Here is a 20,549-nt window from a genome sequence, read left to right as displayed (position 1 = left end):
ATCATTTGTCGAGCTGTTTTACCATTTATTCCTTAAAAGATAATAGTTCATAGTAATATTTATTTTTATGTTGCTAGCCTTGGAAAATTAAATTTTATTATAGTTAATTTGTAGTTACCATGGTTTAACTATAGTATTATTTTATTTTTTTGTTGGTATTATTTGAATTAAAACCGTCTTTTAAGGTACATTTTTGTAAGGGCTACCTATTTTTTATTTATTGCAATTCCAATAATATCTTTTTCGGTTTTGTCAGTATAGTTACTTCAGCAGTGATAAGTAACAATTACGATTGCATTACTTGTAACAATTTGCACATTTTGCCTTTGATGTTTATAAGGATCTGTGGTTCATTACTCACCTCAAAATAGGAAGCCAAGCAGTAAACCCCCAAATGGTAAACATGTTCTCATAGTGACTAGTACTTACTCATTAGATATTAGTAAATTTTTATTATACACTAGTATCTATTCCAACTTTGCATTTTAGTAGTACAGTAGCCTTCTGTTTTTGCACTTTTTCAGTACTTTAAAATTTGAGCAATTCTGAAGTGCGCTATCTGATGTTTGTATAAACATAGTTACACCTACTGAATTTATAATTCGTGTTTTAAAATATCCCATTGATGTTCGCTGACTGAATGTTCAGCATTGTAAACCTACTTGCCATATATCATAATGGCATGCAAAAATATTCCTTTCTTTTCCTTTTCTGCATCGTTTTATTAAAAACTTAAAAGTATTTAGCTGGGTTGCAAGACCACATAAACACACACAAAATTATCCAATCATTCCACACTTTATTATTGTAGTATCGTATAATCAAACTTACTGTCCATAATAAGCCTTTTACCAATCAGCACCGACTAACAAGGGTGTGGTGTAGTCAATATATTCAGTAACCAGTCAGTTGTTCTTCAATCAGACCTCTTTATTTTTCAACACTTGATGAATTGATGTGTGACCTCATAGATCCCCACAGACTCACTGGCCTTCTCATCGTAGTCCGTCCAGTCCTGAAACATAGAAGAAAGACTGTTATGACCTCCTGAATGAACTAGAAGGTGTGAAATGACTCGGAGAATACTTACTTTCTCTTGCAGGTTGATTTCAGGGAACTGTGTGGATGTCTCTGCTCCACTAGCGGCAAAACCAGCCTGTTGAGAAACAAGGTGAATGTTTATGTGCTTTATTCAGACTAGAGTAAAGCTTCTGAAGGTACTTTTACAATTGTATACACTACTCTTTAAATGTTTAGGGTAAGTAAGATTTTTTTTTTAATGCTTCTGAGGTCTTTTATGCTCAACTAGGCTGCAATTATTTGATCAAAACAATATTTCAAATTAAAACAACCATTTTATTTAAAAATGTAATTTATTCCTGTGATGCAAAGCTGAATTTTCAGCATCATTACTCCAGACTTCAGTGTCTGTCTTCTTATAATCAATGTTGAAAACAGTATTTTTGTGGAAGTATTTTTCAGGATTCCTTGATGATTGGAAAGTTCAGAATAACAGCTTTTATTTGTAAAGAAATATTTTTGTAACAAATCTTTTAATAAAAAAAGATTTTTTTACTAAATCTTTTTGCTAAACAAAAGTCTTTATGTAAAAACTACTGGAAGATATGTAATATCTCACCTGAGGCTGAAAGTCGACTGGTTCCAGACCCCGACACTCAAACTGGACAATTGTCTTAAACCTTTCGCTGTCTTCTGCCTTTAGAAGAGAAAATACATGCACCGGCAACATAAATAAATAATATATATGCAACTATAAATACTAATATGCAACTGCATTATTCACTGTGCATTGTGGCTTATAAAATAACAAACAAAAAATGAATTTATTCTCTTACATTGTAAGGTGTAATTGTGTCCCTCAGGATATCTGGAAACAGTAAGACATCCACTTAAGTCCAATAAGACATTCATGTGCACTTACCCAACCAAAAATATAAAAACACCAATAGAGAAGATATTATTGTGCAACTTTTTGGCCACGTGTAAGTATTTTATCAGCACATTTACTAGCTAGTAGGTTGGTTACCTATGGAGTTTTCCCGAGAACACAGCTTGCACTTCTGCACCATGCTAGCACTCCCTCGTCCTCCTTTCAGTGGCATGCTGTCCTGCAGTGAGGAAAGGATCAGCCGTCACTATACAGACGTTTCTACGCACTCAATTTAGTAAACATGAGTCACACAAGTGAAGAAAAGTGAAGGTGAGATTTTGAATGAATAAAAACTTAAATATAAATTAAAAAAATAATAAAAATGCATTTAAAAATTAAAATCATACCGTTTTGAAATGTTATGAGGGTGACATAATTTCTTAGTGAAATATTAATTTCATATGCAGTGTGTCAGTCATATTATTTTAAAAGCAATTTTTCAAATATATTTTTTTTGCAACAAAGTAAACCAAAAAAAAAGTGACATAAAAAATGCATTTAAAAACTGCCTTGGAGAAAGAAAATGTAAACTGCATTTTATGTAACTTTTTTGAGAAATAATGAAAACACAGCACAATGAAAATGAAATGAAAACTGCATGTCTGTGTTCCCTTTTCTGTGTTTTATTGAAATATTATTTATTTGTTTATTTTCAGTTTTCTTGCAGAACGTAATAGAAAAATTCCTTTTTAAAATAGTAAAGATAAACATATCTTCACTGCTAAAAGCAAGAAAACATCTTGCAACAATACTAGTAGATGATGCAAACCAGTTATTGGCTGTATTTCCCAGACTGTGCAACCTACCAGTAAGCTGATATACTGCCATTTATCCGACACCTCACCACAATTCCCACACTTCAGCTGCAAGGACAGGACTCAGTTATTAAACATGTCATTAAATCATATGGCCACTTCAACAGTTTTCAGTACAGTTATCCAAGCACACATTATGAAAGTCTATATAGTTATAGATCCACCGTCCACTGACAGCATGTCACACGAACACACTTTACCTTTAAATACCAGCGGAAATCATCCCCCACCGGCCTCACGTTTGTAACATACTCCAAAGTGGCTTTAAACTGCAATCCAAATTTCTATAGATAAAAAGACATAGTTAGTGAAGCGACTATTCATTGATTTTTTTTTTTTTTTTTACCCCAAGTATCCAATGCTTTCACACACATACCCCCATATTGAGCCACGCCTCTGCTGCTATACGCCAACTGCGTATAAAGAGCGCGACGGATGCCACTGATGCAGCGCCGCCTAGCGGACATGCGCGGTACTACATGAGTTAAAACGATGTGAAAGAGTAGAACAAAGACACAAAAACAGTGTATGGTTTTATTATTTTATTCCACCACAACGAAATGGATAATTCGTCAACAAATCCAGATGTAAATAATTAATCCAGTGCAAAATTCTTGGAAAAATACGTGCCAGAGAACCATGAGGGCGAAAGTAAACAGGGTTACTAAAATAACCATAGTTCAAGTAATCATTTGCCTGGTGTTAACAGTAAATGTGTTTGAGGTATTTAATGTATTCCCTGACTGTATCTGAATTGGGAATAAGGTATAATTGGGGTGAAATATTCTTTATGCACATATTGTGGTCAAAAGCACCATTTTTTGTAAAACTATTGTCAACAAAGCATGACGAAATGCGTCATGTCATATGTACAAAACACTACAATTGTAAGAACAACAACAACATTGAGATTCAACTAGAAGGCTACAAAAAGCCAGAATATAAAATGCTAGTGTACCATGTTGCCATCATTACAAAATCACACATAAAAGGGCCTCAAATATGAGGTCCTACGGTTTTTTCTTTTGTGGATGGAACAACCCACCCAACCTGAGCTCAGACTTCAAGTATGTATGCAAATAGCACTGTAATCAAAGTGGTCTCTACTTCCAGTCGGAACAAATATTTCCAAACTATTCATTTATTTTCTGAGTTGCTAAGAAAGCAGATAGACACGCTGACAGGACAGGCCGAGCGTGCAATCAAACCTTCCCAAAAACATAGCACTTTCAAAACCCTGTAACAGCAAACAATTATCCACAACAACAACATTCAAATGCAAATAATAGTGACAATAACAAAGGTATTTCAGCTCCTGCATCCCTTCATTGTGATTGGATGAATGGGATGTACACTGTTATTATTCAGTTCTGCCCTCTCCTCAATGGAGGGAAGGGCCGCAGTGAGGTCAGTGAGGTCGACTCGACTCAGAGGGCTGTCTTTGTCTCGGGGTACCGTGGCCGTTCTGAAAACCATTCTGCCGTTTGGTGAATCCTCCGTTCAGGATATCCTGAATATGCTGCACAATCAGATTAATGGCCACTAGAGAGAAAGGGAGATAAAAGTACATCGAGTTAAATCTCTCCAGTGTGCATTTCATATCAAATAACTAGTGACCTACTGACTCACCGTGATTGTCTGCTCCTCGGGGGATGATGACGTCTGCATACTTTTTGGTCTGCAAATATAGGAAGCAGATGGAAGGTGTCAAATTAGTATACGTGATGCCTTTTCTGATAATAAAGCACAGTTAAAAGCAGCTATAATAATGGAGAAGTGAGGTTTCATTCAGAAGGATACTCACAGGAAGACAGAACTCCTCAAAGGCTGGCTTCACAAAGGTGATGTACTGGTTCAGAACCTGCTCCAACTCTCTGCCTCTCTCACTGATGTCCCGCAACACTGATAGAAACAAGAACACACACAGTTAGTATACAGCCCCGAGCGGCTTAACCAAACCTTCTCGCTCATTTGTGACCCTGGACCACAAAACCAGTCTTAAGTCGCTGGGGTATATTTGTAGCAATAGCCAAAAATACATTGTACGGGTCAAAATTATTGATTTTTCTTTTATGCCAAAAATCATTAGGATATTAAGTAAAGATCATGTTCCATGAAGATATTTTGTAAATATAATCAAAACTTAGTTTTAATAAGCATTGCTAAGAACTTCATTTGGACAACTTTAACAGGCGATTTTCTCAATATTCAGATTTTTTTGCACCCTCAGATTCCAGATTTTCAAATAGTTGTATCTCGGCCAAATATTGTCTGATCCTAACAAACCATACATCAACGGAAAGCTTATTTATTCAGCTTTCAGATCATTTATAAATCTCAATTTTGAAAAACTTTACCCTTATGACTGGTTTTGTGGTCCAAGGTCACATTTTACCTCAATAAAGCTATTATTGCTGGAAGTTCAGAGCAAAGGTGTTTTATATATAGATTATAGAAATTTAAATAATCAAGCATTTTACATACAAATGAAAGATACTTAATCTCATTAATGATATTCATGCATGTAAAATACAAACAAAATTTTAGATATATTTAACTTTTCCTGTTTAACACTGTAAAGCTGCTTTGACACAATCTGTATTGTATAAAGTGCTATATAAATAAAGGTGACTTAACTTGACTTATGCAGTTTTTATTTTTTCTATTGTAATATTTATTTAATATTTCACTTTTAGTTTTAGTACTTATATTTTATTTCATTTAGCTCCCAAGGCAGCCTACCGAATTTGTGTTACTTTCCCCCCCCAGATACTGCACTGATCATAATATGACACGATGCTCTATAAATTCAATATATAATAGATAATAACTCCAAAATGTAAAAATATACAAACCTAACTTTCCTGCAACACTACACACCTATAGCTTTAAAGTTTACATTCTTTTAAATCTGCTAAGAGGAGTACACACATATATACATATATTTGTTTTTGTTTTTTTTCTATTGCTTGAACTTTGGAATGCAGCAAATGCAAAACTTATTTGCATTCATTTCTATTTAACACAAATAATTTTTCCTAGTTTCAGGTAATGATAATGACCCTGACAACCCAGAGGAAATCACTCTCGTTATAATCAACAAAGCTCATAGACCTACTCCACATAGAAAAAGAAAGACGAAAAGCGCTACTTAAACCAAACAGCAAGTGAAATGTCAGTCAGGTCATCTACCTCTTCGTGAGAGGCGTGTGTCCGGGTCCGTGTCCACAAACAGCTTCATTTGGAACAGATCTCGAATCTCTTGTGAGTAGAACATGAGAATCCCCTCAAAGAGAACCACATCTGCTGGATATACAGTCACAAACTCATCCTTCCTGTAAGAGGTGTGCAGAACATATGATTCATAATTCCATCAACCATTAAAACACCCACAATAGCAACTTGTGAAGAGACAGAGAGAGCAGCGCTGACCTGGAATGGGTAACAAAGTCATAAACTGGGATGTGCACAGTCTCCCCCTGAATGATATCACACAGAGTCTTCATGACCAGCTCATTGTCGAAAGCATCTGCAAATGACGGAAACATTGATAAACAGATTATCCTCTGTAAAAAAGCAATATAGTTTTGATATTTAAAAGGAATGTCCATAAAAGTAGTCCATATGACAAGTGTCTTCAGAAACCATATGATAGTTTTGTATAGGGATTGAACCAAAATTGAAGACTGACAAAACACCATTGGTTCTTCTTATATGCATAGTAACCTTGTGGGCCGTTTGTTTTTTCCCCATTCCATGATTATAAGGAATAGATGAGTATATTCTAACTTCTGAGTGAAATTCTGACCTCTTTAACAAACCTCAGACATTAAAGTACCTGGGTGATCGAAGTTGAACTGGCCCTTGAGCGCTTTGGCTTTCTGTTCAGGCGTGAGCTCCCTGTAAAAGCTGTCTTGACTGAGGATGACCACCTGCCGCTGGTGACGGTCAATCTTATTCTGGCCCAACAGCTCCATGATCTTCTCACATACTGAAGACTGAGAGGAGAGGACGCAAAACCACTTAGTAAGTGCTAAACTATAAGCTACCTTGTTCAGATATAAACAATCTAACACCAGTGTTTGTGTTATTCACTTTATATACCATATTTGATACACAAACTACTAAACCCTCTTAATTATCAACATGCTATCAACCAAACTTTGCTGAAAAACCTGTTTTACACAATCTACCGCATGCCGTCTGTAAAAGGCCTTTTAGTATAATTCTAAAGAAACATTCCCCTTCAGGTCACGGTCCACGTATTTTTCCTGTAAAATTTTTTATGAATTTAACATGAAAACTTTATATTGTTAGTAATATTTAAATATGAACACTTACTAGACTGCAAAAATATTACTTGATTATCCATATGTCATTATTTAGAATAATCATGCGAGTACTAAATATGATACATAAGGCTTTGGACTTTGAGGAACGTTTATTTGTACATTTCTCAATCATAATTGCAATGTTTTATCCCTCAAAATTAAAACTGCAGAACTTTGATCACAAAACTAAGGCATATTATTGGGAGATATAAAGTGAAAACTGATATTCATATACATTTTATGTAAGTAGTCTGTTATACTGTTATCAAGATCTCCAGATTCTCATATATGATATGAGCCATAAAAGCTTCATCTATCATGAGATACTCAAAAAAATATACATATATATACACATAATATGCACATTTTTTCCAAATAATTTGTCTAAAGATTCAATAAACTAGATTTAGCTTTTCTGACTATTAGTTCATATGTCAGGCTTTACTGAGTTAAAGGAATAGTTCACCCCAAAATTTTACTTGTCCTCATGTTGTTCCAAACCTGTATGACTTTCTTAGTGTTTGTAGTCCATACAATTGAAGTCAATGGGAACCAACACAAGTTTGACAACAAACATTCTTCTAAATATCTTTATGTTCCGCACAACATGGAAAAGGGGAGCAAATGATGACATAACTGTCTTTTTTTTTTTTTGAGTGAACCATCCTTCTAACTTGTGCTATAGACAAAGGAGACTTTCCTGCAGACATGTGCTGTGAACTCTGTGGTGGAGGAGCAAGGGGGTGGGTCACGTCTCCCATGTAAGGAAATCCAGCTGGGAAGCATGGCCTCCATTCAGCGGCCAAGTGCGCATTTATAATCTGGGCTCAGTTATTATTTGTCTGGATGATAGAAAGATGTTTTGATTCCGCCAATATGTGCAACCCTTCAGATTTTGACAGTAAGCAACACGGTTTCATTTGCTACCTGGGTTTTCACAAGCTCAGAGGTAATTGTTTAGCGGTGGAAAGGAAATTTCCTGTAACCCACATAAAGGTCAGCGGAAGATTAATGAGCGCGCGCCACTAAAACGGGGTCGTTTCGGCAATGTAAACATCCTACTCTATTGTGACGTCACGTTAGCGCAACTTTCCCTCGCCTACACAGAAGGAAGTAGCACTTTTTTTTCTAATTTTTAACTACCTACAACAAACCACTTTTAAACTAGCATGGCAACATACCTCCGATTTAGACATTCGAGGTAGTTTGCATGCAAATAAACTACAACAGGGCACGAGGTGATTCAAAATGCTGCGCCACGTGGAGCTAAACCATGACTTTATCATCGACATTTATAACGATTATAAACGCATCTTAACGGGATAATGAAAAATATTAGTTGTCGGCTAGTTTAAGTTTAAAATTCTTTTCGCGTTTTACAAAGTCACTTATTGTTTCTACTTACAAATAAATTACAAGTATATAGGTATGACCTATAGGATATATGGGCATGTAAGTTCATTTTAAAATCCCATTTCTAAAATCGCTTTCTTGTATAGTTCATTGTGAGCTGGCTAGAGCCACGCGGTGGCTGGAGGCACCGGCGGCATAGAACCCCCCCCACCGTTAACCTACATGATAGTACGGTGTCTGTACGGTTACCGATAAACACTCATAAAGCTCAAACCTTTCCGCTGGCCGTGCCTCCAGCCACACCGATGAGGAACGGCTGTCGGATGTTGTGTCCGTTCTCCGCTCGGTCCTGAAGATGTGTTTCACTGTCGCCAGCCATGCTTGCAGTGGGAGCACAAGAGTGTGTGTCGCTATTCTAATAATACACACACACACACACACACACACACACACACACACAGCGCTCCTCCTCCGACTGTCACACTCGCTGCTTTTTTTTTCCTCAAAGACGACAATGCAGAACTTCGATGGCAAGCTTTTCTCTTCTTCCGTTTAGTCCTGTTTATACATTTCAATTTACCAGTATTTTTAAAAATATATTTTTTTAGTTATATGTATTTTTTCAGTTTTATCATTAAACAAGAATAACCAAGTACCATTTAAATATTCTTAAGTAAATGAATATACATTCATATATCTCTAAATACAAGTCCCAATATGTCCTAATTAATGGCATCACATATTTTAAAAAGCAGAAAACAGAATATGCCTCAATTAAAATATGTGGAAAAGTAGGCCAAAACGGTAGGTTTATTGACAGGGAATTTCCGTTATCCCCGTATGAACATTTACCCTATAAAATAAAATAAATAAATGACAGCATATTGCCGTGATTTATTATATGTATTACCATAATAACATTCCGTTTGGATTTAAAGGATAGGTTTATTTCACAGTGATAGAAACTTTACAAAATAAGCAGGTACTGTCAGCATCAACATATATTTTATGTAATATTTTAAAATTACATTTACTTTTCTTTAATTTTTCGGAATCGTCAAATGACATCATCCAAAAGAAACCAATGAGAGTCGCTCTCGCGTATAAGCCCCGCCCTAAAATGCTGGATCATGGCTGGACTGAACCGAAATCTTCAGACCTGCTGCAGGAGGTGAGTGAAGTGAACGTCTGTCACAGCAAAACCTTTTCTTACTAACTTTAGTATTTCAATCTTGAATGCAACACTTGCTGTGTGGTAGGCTGCATTTAAACGGACGGCTGATGTTGTTGCTGCTTTCGACTTCTACAGACTTTTATAGCAATAACATAGTCATGAACTTATATATACAAATATATTTTTATATATTTTTTTAAATCTCATCTAATTTATGCTTGAATGTTTTATTTTTATTTCTGTAACACTATGTTTTGGTGCAAAATCTGAGAAGATCCCGTTTGTTGACTCTCTTCAAGGGGGTCAAAGTTCAGTGTTAGGCAGTTGAAGATGGCCCTGCTGAGCTCTCTCCGGACCCCAGGTCTCCGTGGGGCCCTGTGCTACACCGGGACCAGGAGCATATCCTCAGGAACCCTTCTTATCAAAGATTCACTGAACTTCTGGAGTGGTGGCCGAGTCAGTCTTAAAGATGTGAAAACCAAAACCGAACCTGTACGTGAGCCTGCGACAGGTAATGTGTTTATGAAACAAATTTCCTTAAATTCACCCCCTTCAATCAGACTTTGCCCCATCAGATGATTACATATTGAGTTCCTCAATACACCATGTTGTTCTATGAAAAAGCATTATAATTTCTGATCTTTATAAATGTGTCGCAGGCCGTGTCTTGTGCCAGCTACAAGCTTGTGGTTCTGCAGATGTTGATGCAGCTGTTAGGAGCGCCAGTGCTGCTTTTACAGTGTGGAGTAAACTGGCAGGCATGGAAAGAGCCAGAGTCATGCTAGAGGCGGCTAGACTCATTGAGGTAGACCAGAATGCATTGATCAGGCATCCTAACACATTGCATAACAGTGCTGCATTGATTCAAGTCGTGTTGAGTCTGATCTTTTCAGTTATTTCTGTTGCTGAGAATAGAAGAGAAGAGAGGAGATTGCTGAGATAGAGGTGGTCAACAATGGCAAGTCCATCACCGAAGCCCGTCTAGATGTGGACTCAGGCAGACTGTGCATTGAGTATTTTGCAGGACAAGCCACCACTCTTTCAGGTTAGTTGTTTTGCCATTGAGCATTCTCATAAGATACAGTACCAAATGTTAAAACTTCATTACAAAAAAATTATAAAAATTACACTGCCAGTCCAGAGTTCATTATAATTAAGAATTTGTTTAAATGCTTAAGAAGGCTGCATTTATTTCAATTAAAAAATTCAATTTTAATATAGTTTTAAATGTAATGTATTGCTGTGATGCCAAATCTGAATTTTCAGTAGCACTCAATTTCTATTTGGTGCTCAGGAAACATTTCTGTTGAAAGCAGTTTTTGCTGCTTAATATTTTTGTGGAAAGTGTAATAGACTACAAAATGAAAGTTTGGGGCAAGTAACATAAAAAATGAAATGAACACTTTTATTCAGCAAGGATGCATTAAATTGATCAAAAGTGACAGTAAGGACATTTATAATATTACAAAAGATTTCTATTTCAAATAAATGCTTTCTAACTTTCTGTAGAGTCTTGAAAAAAAAGACCACAGATTCCACAAAAATATTAGGCCACAAAAACTGCTTTCGACACTGGTAATAATAAGAACTAATAATAATTGATAACTGAACAGCATATTAGAATGATTTCTGAAGGGTCATGTGACACTGAAGACTGGAGTAATGATGCTGAGAATACAGATTTGGTTACATTTTAAATTACATTAAAATAGAAAACACTTCTTTTAAATGTAGTATTTTATAATATTTCTGTTTTTGCTGTATTTTTTAATCAAATAAATGCATCCTTGATAAGCATAAGAGACTTCTTTCTTTTCTATTACAAACGTTTGACTGGTAGTGTACATAAAATGTAAATTAAAATGATAGTTTTGTTAACTTAAGACTATACAGATGGGTATGGGCTATTCTTTCTCAGGTCAGCATGTTCAGCTGCCAGGAGGTTCGTTTGCTTACACACGTCGGGAGCCGTTAGGTGTGTGTGTGGGAATAGGAGCCTGGAACTACCCCTTCCAGATTGCAGCCTGGAAATCTGCCCCTGCCATCGCTTGTGGTATGTGTTTTAGAACCCTGGAATCACAAAACATATTCCTTAAATACAGGTATCCACCGATAGGCCAATAAATGATGTTATAAATGGATAATAATAAATTTTGTTATGATTTTCTCAAAATAATTCAAATGAAATAATAACAAAATAAAATAAATCAATTTTAAATGCTACAAGGGTCATTCCATGTTAACTCAACCAGAGGCCCCTGGCTAAAAAAATTTGATTTAGATTTTTTTCCTGGTGAAAGAAATACATAAATATATTTCTTTTTACAAGAAAAAAGTACCAGCTGAATGCAACGTGACCCACATTTAGTTTTTGATTATTCAATATGTGTACAATTGAACTGTTTACTCATGAAGCCACATTAAAATGCATTAACAAGAGAAGTGTCTTTCACCAGAAAATCTAGCTGAGATATTTTGCCTAAAAAGTACAAGATAATAAGCTTGCCTATTAAATTATGGCACACATAACACGTCCTGCTACAGACATGAATGATACATTGAAGCTGTTCAATCTGAAAATGTTTCACCTGGTGCACTATAAAACATAATCTTTGACCCTAATCCTGGCGAAGAACTTTATTTGTTTAATATCCTCTTTGCTCACTCTTGATCTGTCCTAGATCTGTGCCTGAAATGATTATCTTAATACTCTCCATACACAGTCTTCTATTACGATTCAATTGTAGGCAACTCTATGGTGTTCAAGCCATCACCGGTGACCCCTGTGACTGCAGTGCTGCTGGCTGAGATTTATTCACAGGCTGGGGCTCCTGAGGGCCTCTTCAATGTGGTGCAGGGCGGACAGGAGACGGGTTCTCTGCTGTGTCATCACCCATCTGTGGCGAAGGTCTCATTTACAGGAAGTGTGCCCACAGGCAAGAAAGTAAGACGACCCGAACAATAATAATAGCTGTCACAGAACTTCTTCACTTAAACAATTTGCTTATTGAATGGTTTAAAGGAATAGTACACCCAAAAATGAAAATTTACTCACCCAGTTTGTTCCGTCATAAGAACACATTTCGAGAAATGTAGCATCCCATCACTTGCTCACCAGTGGATCCTCTGCAGTGAATGGGTGCCGTTAGAATGAGAGTCCAAACAGCTGATAAAAACATCACAATAATCCATAAAGAATCCACATCACTCCACTCCATTGGAGTTGATCCAGTCGGACTTGTGAAGCAAAAAGCTGTATATTTGTTAGAAACAAATTCATCATTTTCACTTCAAACAGTTGCTTTGGGCTAAAATGCAAGTCATCTATCCATAATATTACTTTCTCCAGTGAAGAAATCATCTCATCTGAATCAGGAGAGAATTATGCACAGATCAAGCAAGTGAAAACAGTTATTAACAAATATGTATGTGGACTTTGATGTGAGAGGACAACAGGGATGGACGTTTTCACTGGAGAAAGAATTATTATGGATTATGGACTTGGAAGCGATGGTTTAAAGTTAAAAATGTCTTAATAATGAATTTATGAAGCACCCATTCGCTGCAGAGGATCCTTTGTTGAGCAAGTGATGTGATGCTAAATTTCTGCAAATCTGTTCTGATGAAGAAACAAGCTTATCTACATTTTGGATGGCCTGAGAGTGAGTACATTTCCAGAAAAGTTTCATTTTAGGGTGCACTGTTCCTTTAATATAAGTTGTGTTTATACCAGATATTATACAGTTCACTCTATTGAGAAAGTCACTAATGGTAGTTGTAATGGAAACTATCCTGGAATGCACTTTCTTCATTCAAATGCACATTTTGGCCCAACAGATAATGGAAATGGCCTCCCGGGGGCTCAAACCAGTGACACTGGAGCTCGGTGGTAAATCTCCACTGATCATCTTTGAGGACTCTGACCTAGAAAACGCTGTCAGAGGAGCCCTCATGGCCAACTTCCTGTCTCAAGGCCAGGTACTGTACTGCAAAGCCAAGTCAAAGTATGAGTAAAGTATCTTTTTCCTTTTCTGTTTCATATAAAAATATTTTTAGAGTTACTTTTCATCTATCCATGCTGATATACAGACCAGCTGCACAATTAAGAGAACAATATTGCTTTAAATCCTAAAATAAAAATTTTGAATAGAAAGTTAACAGAACAGCATTTATTTGAAATACTGAGTCCAGACGTTTTACACTGAATGTCATGGCACTTTTATTTTCCACATATTTATTTTCATTGATTCAACAGTTTGTCTGCAATTATCCCTTCTAATATCAGCCCAATCAGACTGGACACTAATAATAAAAACCCCCTCACATTGATGCACATGCTGTTTATGGTCACGTATATTGCACATCTATAAATATGCTCTTCAGTAGCTCCATATTCATACAAATATGTATTATTTATACACTAATTAATAAGTATTTCTTTTGTATTCCCCACATGTAGGTGTGCAGCAATGGCACCAGAGTTTTTGTGCAAAGCTCAATTCTTCCTCAGTTCTTGAAGGAGGTGGTCAGGAGAACTAAAGCCATCCAGATCGGAGACCCTCTGTTGGATGAGACTCGTATGGGAGCTCTGGTCAGCAAACCACACCTGGAAAAGGTGCTGGGATATGTGAAACAAGCTAAGAAAGAGGTACGAGTGTTGTTCAGAAAATATTCATATAGTAGCATGATTGTATCGTTTTCTATTTAATTTGTTTTAAAGTAGTTATTTTTCTTGATAGGGAGCCAGAGTGCTCTGTGGAGGGGAGCCCTTCATCCCAGCAGATCCTAAACTAAAAGATGGATACTACATGACACCATGTGTGCTCGGTGAGTTGAAAAACTGTTGGCAGCTGCTGAGATCATGTGTTTTGGAAACATTCAATGGTCTGTTTTTGTTCTGTTCTTGTTGTGTGTTTTGTTTTCAGATGGCTGCACAGATGACATGACATGTGTCAGAGAGGAAATCTTTGGGCCTGTGATGTCGGTACTGTCCTTTGACACCGAGGACGAGGTTCTTCGCAGAGCCAATGACAGCGCTCTGGGTCTGGCCGCAGGAGTCTTTACTAAGTAAAGTGAAAATGCAAAGCTGAATTTTCAGCATCGTTACTCCAGTCTTTAGTGTCACATGATCCTTCAGAAATCATTTTAATATGCTGATTTCCTGCTCAAGAAACATTTATTATTATAAAACTTGAAAACAGTTGTGCTGCTTAATATTTTTGTGGAAATGGTGATAATTGTTTTCAGGATTCTTTCATGAAAAAAGTTCAAAAGAATAGCATTTATTTAAAATATAATTTTTTATAACAATATAAATGTCTCTTCTGTTGCATTTGATCAATTTAATGTGCCCTTACTGAATAAAAGCATTCATTTCTTAAAAGTGACTCCAAACTTTTGAACGGTGTTATTGGGTGTTATTTCTGCAAGTTAAAAAAGCTATACTCATTGCTCATATTTTCCTTTCCTATCTGTTTCTGACTCACCAGAGATGTTAAGAGAGCCCATCGTGTTATAGAAAACCTGCAGGCTGGATCATGCTTCATCAACAACTACAATATCACCCCTGTGGAGGTGCCGTTTGGAGGATACAAGGCCTCAGGTGGAGTTACCAAACATTTTTTGTCTGTTTGTGATTGCTCTGTAACATTAAACACGCACTGTACTCAAATTAAACATTACCTTTTTACTGATTTTAGGTATTGGAAGAGAAAATGGCCAGGTGACCATTGAATTTTACTCTCAGTTGAAGACTGTAGTGGTGGAGATGGGGGATGTGGACAGTCTATTTTGAACACGAGCCAGGTGTATTCTGGTTGCAGATCAATGACTGCATCTTACAGAAAGCTCTTAAGTTATAGAAATATTAACTGTTATTGAGTATTAATGTTCTCCACCACTAATGGACCATGTTTCGCGTGCCAGCATAATTTCTGTTAAGTAATGACAGCTGCCTGTGAATATTTCACAATAAAGTGCCTGTACTGTAAGGATGGCATGATTCTTAATGAGCATAAAGAATGTAAACTGCATTATTTTAAAGTAACTGTTATTATATTTGATTGTTAAAAAGCTTCAATGGGATATTTTGGTTAATGTGCATGTGTATCAGACAATGCTTGTGCTGTGAATATATGCTTTACCTATTCATTTGGTTGAGGAGACACTATACATGTAATATTTTTGAACTAATGACAAAAAATGATGCATCATTGTACTAAAAAAGCGTGTGTATAATGAAGGAATATATCATGTAAGGTATTGTTTATTTTATGTATATACTCATACAAGCGGCTGATGTGTCATGCATCCAGCATCGTTTTGTACTACAAACAAGAAGTCCAATCAATAAATATATAAATTCTAGAATATGAGGAGGATGATGAATTCCCCAGAACTAATTACCCAGTCAAAAACATTTTAAACGTCTATCTGGTAAAAGGACATTGTACTTTCATTAACTTAAAATATATTAGCAAAAACCCTTTAAAAAAATCATCTTGTCTGATGTGAACTTGTGGTTTCAAAAGCATTTCTTCTTTTTCCTCCTTGTGACTTTGCTTCGGATACACTTCCTCTGTGCAAATATATAATGGAAAAAAACATGAATAAAAAGAACTTTTTATCTCTATAAAGAAATCAAAAATACCTTACCTTTGCTATAGCTTTTTTGGGCTGTTTGAACTGTGCGATAGATTCTGCAAAAGGTCAAGACAATAGGACTGTAAAAAAAAATAGGTGGACGACACGTCTCCACCTCCTCCCGCTATAGAAAAGCGAAGGCAAAATATCCCAGATATGGCTGTTGTCATCTTGTGAAAAAGTCATCATTTGGTGCCTGAGTCAGCACAGTAGTGATTCATTTGGAGCTAAATCTGCGCTGTAGTGATCGTGAGCTGGAGTTACGGTATCAAAGTTCCACCCAAACTCCCACAGACCCAATCATGACACCACACCCCAGTTTTATAGCATCACATAACTAACTAAAAGCAAAGTTATTAGGATACCGAACACTTGAACATCCATCAGCGTGATAAGAACTACCTAAAATGACAAAAACCATCTTTGGGAAGAATTTATTTGAAGTGTGATTTAATTTATTTTGGCTTACGCCCCATTTGTTTACATGGAGAATGTTTTGGCTTCACTTTTCAGGACATGTGCGTCACACTTGGTCAGATGAGGCCTTCTGAACAAAAACCTCTGTCTCAGATACTTACCATCTTCAGAGGGCAGGTCCTGCTCACAGTTTCTGGTCACCTGTCACAAGACAGAGAAATGTTTCATAATCTGAAACACATATCAAAGTTTATCCTATATAACATCTGCTTTATACCGTTTCTGCTGCTCTGATTTGAGAGAGAGAGGGTGTCTCCATCTCCGTGTCGTTCTCACTCAACTGGCCTCCCTCCTGTAGCTTCCCAAGCCGGCTCTGTGCTGCCGTCACGCGCAACTTCATGCTGTGGAAGCGAGACTGAATATCGCCCACTCTGAAGTGCACTGCAGTTCCCTCGAACCACAGACTGTCATTTACACCTGCCTTGAATCCTGGTGGCTCATACTCAGGTGGAGTGACTTAAATTGAGACAAAAGCACACCAGTAATTAAGATATTTCACTATGCACATTCATTTTTTCCTAAAAACATTACTAGTTTGAACTATTCAAGTGTCATGAAGCAACCGTTCTTATCTACTTCTCTCAACATACTGCAGAAGGATGTAAAGGCAGCATATTTTACCATCATCATAGTAGTAGAGTTTCATAGTGAGGTAAACGCCAGTGGGCAAAGCCTCTAGATTCTGCATGAGGAGGAATAGCTTCCTGATCAAGAGCGTAGAAGCTTTCTTTGTGTCCTCCAAGGTCACTCTTATGTCCCCAGTCACATTACTGAAATGAAGAAAAGAGGAAAGGATTAGTGTATGTGAGGTGAATGGAGGTTTCAGCTGTTTTTGCATTAATGTAACTGTGTACACTACGAATCAAAAGTGTGGAATCAGTAAGATTTGTAATGTTTTTTAAAATAAATTTCTTATTGCCCAGTAAAATTTATTTTGCATTTATTTGATCAAAAATATGGTAAAAACAGTACAAATTTACAATACTACACCTCAGGATGTCCATCTGTGGTCCACACTCTGAGTATCTGAACTTAAACTGGTAGGACTCCATGACATGCTGCGAAAACAAATACGTAAGAGACAAAACAGCTAGTTTAAAAAAGTTATATTATTAGATATTCTGGAGCAGATTGTTAGATCCACACCTCAACTTATAGATTGGAAATGTTTCTCTCCAGGTTTGCGTCTAACATTATTCTAATTTGGGTCCAAAAGGGGTGAACCTTAAGATAAATTTAATAGAAAATATTTCAAATAGAAAATATTAATATTAATAGAAAATATTTTCTGGAAAAATAATATTCTTTAGAATTTGGCTTTAGTATAATAACAACATAAAAGCCAATTATTTAATGTAATATTTCACATACACAGTACCTCACAGTATAAATAATTTTGAACACAAAAATATATATATATGTACGGGTCCTTATATATATATTATATATAAATATATATATATATTTACAGGTACGGCATCAAAAAGTACAAAAAAAAAAAAAAACCTGATCAAAAAACTCAATGGAAGATTGTAGACTTACCTGACTGTCATCTGGACTTGTGTGTACCTGCAGATAAAAAATAAATAAATAAAAAAAAAACAGGAAATGTGAATAATGTGGGTTTTTGTGGGAAAAAAATAATAATTATACAATTGGAAGCATGCATACTGACCCCAATGACCACCATTTGAAGCTGCAAAATATAAAGATAAATTAAATAATAATTAAAAATAAATTAAATAAAGAGAAACAGAGATTTATATCTAAATATGGTGCTTTTGGCTTACATATCTCTTCTCCAATGCATCAAAACTTCCCAACAGCCTTGAAGGACAGAAGTATGGTTATATTGACTTCTTATAGCATTATATTTTACACTTCAATGAAGCATTACGAATATACTTTCAAGAATACATTTGAATATACAAACATAGCAATTTACAATACAAAAACAACATATAAAATAAAATTACCACTTGACGAGTTTGTGGGCTTCAGGGCATGAACAATCCTGTTTGAGGACTTTGATACACAAATCTGAAGAACAACATTCATCAAAACTGATTGTATGAGATATTTCAACAGCCTGATGTTCATCTATTAATAAATCAGTGTGTATACCTTCCAGGTATCTGGATCTGTAGGAGTCCTCTGGAAATATCCCACGCAGATAGGTGATGGAGGATACAGCTATAACCACCATGCGTTTGACAAAAACCAGTGACTGCGCTTTAGTATCCAGTGCCTGATGAAACACAGGGGTTTAGTTGATTTATAATAATGCTTTAAAGCAGCTTTACAAAGAATAGTGCCTTGAAATCTATTTCCACATATGTACATACATCATACATACAGATATTTATTTGAGGTCATGTAATTGAGCACACAGTATTTTCATTTACATGTAATAGTATTATAACTTTGGGGCCTTGAAGGAGTAGTTCACCAAAAAATGAAAATTTGCTGAAAATCTAGGCCATCCAAGATGAAGAGGTTTCTGTATCCGAACAGATTTGTAGAAATTTTGCATTGTTTTTTTTAGCTGTTAGGACTCTCATCCTGACGGCACCCATTCACTGCAGAGGATCCATTGGTGAGCAAGTGATGTATTGATAAATTTCTCCAAATCTGTTCTGATAAAGAAACAAACTCATCTTGGACGGCCTGGGGATGAGTAAATAATCAGTAAATTAAAATTTTAGTCTAAGTATTCCTTTAAAACATTACAATTGAAATATTACAATATCATTTACCTGCATAGTAAAACAGTTACAAAAACTACTATGGGACAGCAAAAGAATCAGATGGTATTTAAACCACAGTATTTAAATATATACCATGATAATAATAATTGATACCACAGTATTGATTTGCTACTTAGTGGAAAAATGACCATGGTAACTTAATTCCACTGTTACAACAAATGTGGTAAAACATTACCTACTACTGTCATTTAAAACACTAACAATAATGGTGAAAGAAAGAAAATATGTTTCTGAAAGCTTCTTCCAATGACTTCATTTCACAGTATAAGATAGAAACTACTACAAAGGTTGAATCGAGCTCGTTATTGGTAGCATGGTAACGTTTTATTTTTGTATGGGTTTTATTTTTTTATTAATTCAAGTTCAGATTGTAAATGTTATTGATTCTGTATCTCACCTCAACAATCACCTGTTTGTCCTGAGCTAGTGTCTTCTGTCTGGTTGTCATGTTTGAGCTAACTTTACTGGTAGCTTCCTCACAGAGAAATTATCTCCTCAAAACCTGTTATGGCATCAAAAACTAACTCAGCACGTTATTAACTTTACTAATCTGCCGTTGTTTATGTAAAGCACAGTGTTATTTGATAAATATGATCGTTTATTAGTGCCGTGCAAAGAATGCAGCGATGAAGGTTTCAGGTAAATTACGGCGCGGAATAAACGCGCGCAACAGACACCTGTCACTGTCACGCGCATTTGGCGGTAAACACAGAGACAGCGACAAATAAAGAGGTGTCAATTATTTCTAATTATTAATCCTTGATTAATGTTTACTAATATTTATGTACACTACTATATATACACATATACTACCAGTCAAAAGGTTTTGAACAGTAACATTTTTTATATTTTTTAAAAAAGAAGTTTCTTCTGCTCACCAAGCCTGCATTTATTTGATCCAAAGTACAGCAAATAAAATATTTTTACTATTTAAAATAACTGTTTTCTATTTGAAAATGTAATTTATTCCTGATTTCAAAGTTGATTTTTTTTAGCATCGTTACTCCAGTCACACGATCCTTCAGAAATCATTACAAT

General features: G+C 35.8%; 4 protein-coding genes across 5 annotated transcripts; 1 reads left to right on the top strand and 3 right to left on the bottom strand.

Moving 5' to 3' along the window:
- Positions 1 to 909: 909 nt before the first annotated feature.
- On the bottom strand, positions 910 to 3,202 carry czib (CXXC motif containing zinc binding protein). Its single transcript, XM_058754957.1, has 8 exons — positions 3,143 to 3,202; positions 2,967 to 3,050; positions 2,758 to 2,814; positions 2,048 to 2,129; positions 1,857 to 1,888; positions 1,640 to 1,717; positions 1,091 to 1,156; positions 910 to 1,015 (listed from the first exon to the last, which is right to left on the bottom strand). The coding sequence occupies exons 1-8, from the start codon at positions 3,146 to 3,148 to the stop codon at positions 938 to 940; spliced, it is 483 nt and encodes a 160-aa protein (XP_058610940.1). The 5' UTR covers positions 3,149 to 3,202; the 3' UTR covers positions 910 to 937.
- Positions 3,203 to 3,299: 97 nt separating this feature from the next.
- Positions 3,300 to 8,950, bottom strand: uck2b (uridine-cytidine kinase 2b). The gene is made up of 7 exons (XM_058754524.1): positions 8,725 to 8,950; positions 6,605 to 6,764; positions 6,199 to 6,295; positions 5,959 to 6,101; positions 4,571 to 4,668; positions 4,396 to 4,444; positions 3,300 to 4,308 (listed from the first exon to the last, which is right to left on the bottom strand). Exons 1-7 carry the CDS (start codon positions 8,827 to 8,829, stop codon positions 4,175 to 4,177), a joined length of 786 nt encoding a protein of 261 aa, XP_058610507.1. The 5' UTR covers positions 8,830 to 8,950; the 3' UTR covers positions 3,300 to 4,174.
- aldh9a1b (aldehyde dehydrogenase 9 family, member A1b) lies at positions 6,788 to 16,071 on the top strand. 2 transcript variants are annotated; one of them, XM_058754488.1, is made up of 13 exons: positions 6,788 to 7,998; positions 9,529 to 9,621; positions 9,924 to 10,135; positions 10,284 to 10,429; positions 10,540 to 10,669; positions 11,543 to 11,677; positions 12,372 to 12,568; positions 13,462 to 13,602; positions 14,084 to 14,272; positions 14,364 to 14,451; positions 14,550 to 14,691; positions 15,114 to 15,226; positions 15,324 to 16,071. In XM_058754488.1, the coding sequence occupies exons 2-13, from the start codon at positions 9,581 to 9,583 to the stop codon at positions 15,416 to 15,418; spliced, it is 1,629 nt and encodes a 542-aa protein (XP_058610471.1). In that variant the 5' UTR covers positions 6,788 to 7,998; positions 9,529 to 9,580; the 3' UTR covers positions 15,419 to 16,071. The 2 variants fall into 2 exon arrangements, with proteins under 2 accessions (XP_058610471.1, XP_058610481.1); XM_058754498.1 differs by lacking the exon at positions 6,788 to 7,998 and having other exon boundaries at positions 9,934 to 10,135; positions 15,324 to 15,462.
- zte38 (zebrafish testis-expressed 38) lies at positions 16,063 to 20,211 on the bottom strand. Its single transcript, XM_058754512.1, has 12 exons — positions 19,909 to 20,211; positions 18,868 to 18,991; positions 18,720 to 18,783; positions 18,534 to 18,570; positions 18,419 to 18,439; positions 18,286 to 18,312; positions 17,734 to 17,801; positions 17,365 to 17,513; positions 16,961 to 17,199; positions 16,845 to 16,884; positions 16,279 to 16,322; positions 16,063 to 16,201 (listed from the first exon to the last, which is right to left on the bottom strand). Exons 1-12 carry the CDS (start codon positions 19,957 to 19,959, stop codon positions 16,148 to 16,150), a joined length of 918 nt encoding a protein of 305 aa, XP_058610495.1. The 5' UTR covers positions 19,960 to 20,211; the 3' UTR covers positions 16,063 to 16,147.
- Between the last annotated feature and the right edge of the window lie 338 nt (positions 20,212 to 20,549).

This window comes from Onychostoma macrolepis, chromosome 02 (assembly GCF_012432095.1).
Source record: "Onychostoma macrolepis isolate SWU-2019 chromosome 02, ASM1243209v1, whole genome shotgun sequence".
Taxonomy (NCBI): domain Eukaryota; kingdom Metazoa; phylum Chordata; class Actinopteri; order Cypriniformes; family Cyprinidae; genus Onychostoma; species Onychostoma macrolepis.
This window is presented reverse-complemented; position numbering and strand designations above follow the sequence as displayed.

Excerpts from the sequence above, each read along its gene's own strand:
- czib (XM_058754957.1), bottom strand. Across the intron at positions 2,815-2,966 it reads ATTTCCGCTGGTATTTAAAG|CTGAAGTGTGGGAATTGTGG; the intron begins GTAAAGTGTGTT and ends CTGTCCTTGCAG. Across the intron at positions 1,889-2,047 it reads TTCTCGGGAAAACTCCATAG|ATATCCTGAGGGACACAATT; the intron begins GTAACCAACCTA and ends TACTGTTTCCAG.
- uck2b (XM_058754524.1), bottom strand. The coding sequence starts at position 8,829 with ATGGCTGGCGACAGTGAAACACATCTTCAGGACCGAGCGGAGAACGGA. Across the intron at positions 6,296-6,604 it reads GTTCAACTTCGATCACCCAG|ATGCTTTCGACAATGAGCTG; the intron begins GTACTTTAATGT and ends CGTCATTTGCAG. Across the intron at positions 6,102-6,198 it reads GACTTTGTTACCCATTCCAG|GAAGGATGAGTTTGTGACTG; the intron begins GTCAGCGCTGCT and ends CACCTCTTACAG.
- aldh9a1b (XM_058754498.1), top strand. The coding sequence starts at position 9,535 with ATGAGAGTCGCTCTCGCGTATAAGCCCCGCCCTAAAATGCTGGATCAT. Across the intron at positions 9,622-9,933 it reads CTTCAGACCTGCTGCAGGAG|TTCAGTGTTAGGCAGTTGAA; the intron begins GTGAGTGAAGTG and ends AGGGGGTCAAAG. Across the intron at positions 13,603-14,083 it reads ACTTCCTGTCTCAAGGCCAG|GTGTGCAGCAATGGCACCAG; the intron begins GTACTGTACTGC and ends CCCCACATGTAG.
- zte38 (XM_058754512.1), bottom strand. The coding sequence starts at position 19,959 with ATGACAACCAGACAGAAGACACTAGCTCAGGACAAACAGGTGATTGTT. Across the intron at positions 18,992-19,908 it reads ACAAACAGGTGATTGTTGAG|GCACTGGATACTAAAGCGCA; the intron begins GTGAGATACAGA and ends GTGTTTCATCAG. Across the intron at positions 18,784-18,867 it reads CAGATCCAGATACCTGGAAG|ATTTGTGTATCAAAGTCCTC; the intron begins GTATACACACTG and ends GTTGTTCTTCAG.